Genomic DNA, 4,639 nt, shown 5'->3' on the forward strand with positions numbered 1-4,639 from the left:
CTGTGGCAGCTGAAAGTTAACAGGACTAATTTCTGGGGTTTAGTACAAACGCTGTCACATACCTACAGCAAATATGAAAACATCTGATAACTGCTGTAATCCTGCCACTTCTCAGGCCCTTCTTTTTTAATCTGTTTGTTTCTCTAAGCCCCAGTACATCCTTGCTCTGCCCTTTCCCAGGGCATTCAGACTCTTTGATAAGGAAATAATTGTTGAGCAACATGTATAAAATTAGGAGCAGAAAAGGAGCAGAGTTTTGCTCAAACAAAAGTGGTAAAGAACAAAACAAAAGTGGCCAAGGGAATGTGGTCACTACTTAGGGGTACTTTGGGGAACAGGCACGTGGGAGGGTGAGTGTATGTGAGCTCAGGGACAGCAGAACACAGAATCCTTTCTGTTGGAAAAGACTTGTAAGATCATTGGGTCCAGCCATTGACTTTACCAAGCCCAACACTAAACCATGTCACTCAGCACCTCACCTACACAGCTTTTAAATTCCTCTAGGGATGGGGACTCCACCCCCTGCCTGGGCAATCTGGTCCAGGGCTTGGCAACCCTTTCAGTGTCCAGCCACAGGACAAGGGGAGATGGTTTAACCTGCAGGAGAGCAGGTTGTGACTGGATCTTGGGGAGTTCTTCATCAGTAGGGGGGTGGCCAGACTCTGGACTGGATCCCATAGAGTCTGTGGATGCCCCTCCCTGGAGGTGTTCAAGGCCAGGCTGGATGAGGCCCTGAGCAACCTGGTCTAGCTGTGAGGGGCCCCTGCCCATGGCAGGGATGTTGATTAGATGATCTCCAGGGTCCCTTCCAAGCTAAGCCAGTCTGTGATGGTTGTGGACTAGCCAGATTTGATCCACACGATTGACCATATCTGACTAATAAAACAGAATCATTACAAATAAATAACAAAACCTGTGATGTAGGTATATGGCAGATAAATCTGCAAAATCCTGATCCATGTTACCTGTGGATCTTTAAAGGATGAAGGTGAGGAAACTAGTGTTTAAGGTCTTGCTTTTATTGCATTTATTTGTTTCCTGAGTAGAGTTAAGTCCCACTTTGCTACCAGAGTGATTTGCCATTTCTGGCATCGTGAGAGTTTGGTCCTTGCTACTGGAGATGTTGTAACACTGGGTCTGTAAGGGAGCAGGATATTGTTCCTGTGGAGGGGTTGGACAAGAAGGGAATCTGGCTTCTTGAAGAGCTTTTGCAGACAATATAAATTAACTGGGGCTGTTTATATGAAGAGTGTATTAAGAAGCAGGCAAGGACATTATTTGGGTTTAGATGAGTTACTGGTCTTCTACATTCCACAACAAAGCAGATGAATGCAGAGGACATGCCAGGGAGTTGTGCTCTGGCAGCTGTTCTCAGTCAGTCTGTCCTGTATGCTGTTAGAAATAACTGTGAGGGTGGTTTTGGAGCTTCCTCCCATCCCTTGTGGCTTTGGAACTTGTAGGTCTCAATGCCTGCAGTAGACTGGTGATTATTTTACCAGGAGGTGCAGTTAATCTGCAGTGTCTGTCACAGCCCTTTGCTTCAGTTTCTCTGACATTTTGTGCTAGGATAATCACTATTTGACTGTTTAATCTGTGTGTGAGTGGATTTGGTATTCTGAGAAGAAGATATCTGGGAAGTGTTGAAAACTTCCTTGCCAGCTAAGGCCTTTACAGAGCCATGCTGGGTGATTGAAGAGCTAGATTTCAGAGTAGTATATTGTTAAAGAAACATAACATATTATTTTAGTTATTTTTAGGCCTACAGTGATAAGGGCCTCTAATTGTTAGGAAATTGCAAGCTAAAACTATCTTAGTATGTAATGTTATAATTGATAGTAGCAGTTGTGGAGGTTGGAGATAGAAGCAGAATACATAAATATCCAAATAAATATGCTTTGCCTTTAAAGTATTTTAAAGGTTTGTATTATTATTAACCAATTCTTTTTGTAAGAGTTAAGAATAAACTTTGATTAAAGAATAGTAAATGAATTGCCTTCATTAAAGAGAAATTTTCAGTCCTGAGTGTCATCCTGTGTTTGGGAGACTTGCTGCTTATTAGCTGGATGAATGGATGAAGAATTGAGGACTTTTCCCCTCTTGTCTCCAGGAGAGAAGATTGGAACAGCTACACAGAAATGAGCAGCCTGGGGATTCTTACCTGGCGTTTCATCCATTGACACTGTCTCACTTTCTGCTCTTTATCTACGAGAGTTTGTGATAATGAACTCTGTTAACTTCATGCCTTTGTTCCACACCTGTAACGTTTACACTGCTCAGAATCAGTGTCTTAGTCTTGAGTTTCTTCCCCTCGATGGAGCATCTGCAGCTGCCTTGTGCACAGTGTCCCTGGAGCCAGAGGGATGTCAGAGGCAAAGGAAAGAGCTTTGAGTTACTTCTGGTGTGTGCCAGCCTTGAGAGACTTCTCTGGCTTATTTAAGTATTTCCTGTGTGGATTATGTTTACATTGAGTTTGCTTCTTCTCCTTTGCATTTCCTTTTGTTGTGATGGTGGGAGCTCTCTTTTGTTAGTACTAATTTGAAGGATGTTCTCCCATGCAGGACACAGCTTAGGCTATGGCTTTGTGAACTACGTTACTGCAAAAGATGCTGAGAGAGCAATAAACACACTGAATGGCCTCAGACTTCAGTCAAAAACTATCAAGGTAGGAGCTTTGGATTCTTTTCAATCTTCTGTGAAAACACTGTTCTGATAAACTTCATTCAGGTGGAGAGTTTTGCATGCTCTCCAGCTGCCAGAAGGGTAGAATGTGGGAGCAGAGCAGTGACATGAACTGCTAAGCCTCTCACATTTTGTAACAGCTTTGTGTTCAAAGATTTCTGTTTTTATCATTTCCCACTGTTTTTACAGCAGTAAGTGGGATCATTCCAGATTGTTGCCAGGCTTGTGACCTCATGTATGTCTCTGTTAATTTGTATTTTAAATTGTGCTAACACATGTGCACTCCTTTTCCAAAGTAACAGCAAGTACTGTGTGTGTAGCTTAGGTGATGTTTGCAACTTTCTCTAGTAACAGATACTAAGATAGCAAACTGCACTTCAGCTGCTAAAATCTTCTTATGAGGCTTTAAAAACAAAAAGTACTGACAGCAGAAATTCTTGCTGTGATGTGTGGTTACTGACAGGTCTGGAGTCCAAGTCAGAACATGGGGATTCTTCAACACAGCAAGTGAGCTTTTAGTCTGCTGCTCTCTCTTTAAAGCAATGCCACTATATTCTTTCTCTCTTGGCTAAGACCAAAATAAGTGGAGTTCTGCAGGGACATGACTTTTCTCTTCTTGTTCTAGTCATTTTCCCCAGCTTTCCTCCCTGTTCCACTTTTTTTGTACTCCAGTAAAAAATGCCTGCATTGCTTAGTGGGGAACAAATGCAAGAAATATAAACAAAATAAATTTCAAACTGTGTAAATAGGAAACTGAACATGTGTTCAGTGTTCACATTTGAACATTGAACTTGTTTTTTTTTTTCTGTTTAAAGGTTTCCTATGCTCGTCCAAGTTCTGAAGTTATCAAGGATGCTAACTTATATATTAGTGGACTGCCCAGGTCGATGACACAGAAGGATGTAGAAGATATGTTCTCACGTTTCGGCCGCATCATCAACTCACGTGTGCTTGTGGATCAAACTACAGGTGGGTTCTGTGGCATCAGCTTCATGAAACTCATATATAGCATGTCTGGGTGTTCTTCTGAGACTGGCACTTCCACTTTTCACTTTTGTCCTGTTTGACTTCCACAAACTCTTACAGCACTGTGATAGAATTGTAATGGGATATCCTTTTCCTTGTTTTTTTTATAAAAACACAGAATGCTTTAAAGCACTGCTCTCTTTGCCAGCTTACAGTCTAAACCTTGTATTATATTTTATGTTCTTCCTGTCAGTTTTACCAGGATGAGCTGCTGATTTGCCCAATCTGCTCTCTTGCTCTGACACTATAGTGCAGTTTGCTTCTGGGCAGTGCTGATGTTACCTTTACCTTACACATACACAGCTGTTATCCACAGGGAAATCCTGGGTGTCACAGTCTAGGGTCAGGGCTGCCCCCAGAGCTGTAACACGCTCACTGTTAACCCCTCTCTCCCCAAAAGGGAATAAGAGAGAGAGACTTATCAGTTAGAAAAGTTAAACAGCTTTAATGGAAATACTACTACTAACAATAAAGTAGAATATATACAAACCCAGTATATAACTGATATATAACTGAATCCAGCACCCCCCTGATGGCAGTGTCACTGTCACCCCCAGCACACCCTGGGGAAAGGTCCCAGGCTGGACTGGGCAGCAGGCAGCAGCTGGGTCCAGGAGCTGGGTTCTGGAACTCAGGAACACACTGCTCAGGATCAGGGCAGGATGGACAGAGTCCTGCTCGGGTGCTGGCCCTGGAAGGAGCAGCAAGAGAGGAAGGAAGGGGTTGAACCTTGTGATCCTTCAGCTTTTATACCCAGTATGATGGATGTGGGATGGAAAACCCCCCTGCTCAATTTAGGGTCCTGTCCACTCCTCCCTGCAGAGTGTGGTCCACAGGATTTAGCAGTGACCTTGGTCTGCACCCCAGTCCTTGGTGGTAACTAAACACAGAGCATTATCCCTGCTAGAAGCAGACACTGTCTGCAAAAACATGC

The 4,639-nt window shown here is 43.1% G+C and overlaps 1 protein-coding gene across 1 annotated transcript in view; it reads left to right on the forward strand.

Annotated features, from left to right (window-relative positions):
• Positions 1–3,691, forward strand: part of LOC103779656 (ELAV-like protein 1) — a gene marked incomplete at its 3' end in the record, with an annotated part of 15,387 nt that extends 11,696 nt beyond the window's left edge. The window contains exons 2-3 of the mRNA XM_008947299.1: positions 2,559–2,662; positions 3,495–3,691. Of these exons, the coding sequence (XP_008945547.1) occupies positions 2,559–2,662; positions 3,495–3,691 (301 nt within the window). The remainder of the gene's footprint in view (positions 1–2,558; positions 2,663–3,494) is intronic.
• Between the last annotated feature and the right edge of the window lie 948 nt (positions 3,692–4,639).

Source organism: Merops nubicus, unplaced genomic scaffold (genome assembly GCF_000691845.1).
Source record: "Merops nubicus isolate BGI_N331 unplaced genomic scaffold, ASM69184v1 scaffold18129, whole genome shotgun sequence".
In the NCBI taxonomy this organism is placed as follows: Eukaryota; Metazoa; Chordata; class Aves; order Coraciiformes; family Meropidae; genus Merops; species Merops nubicus.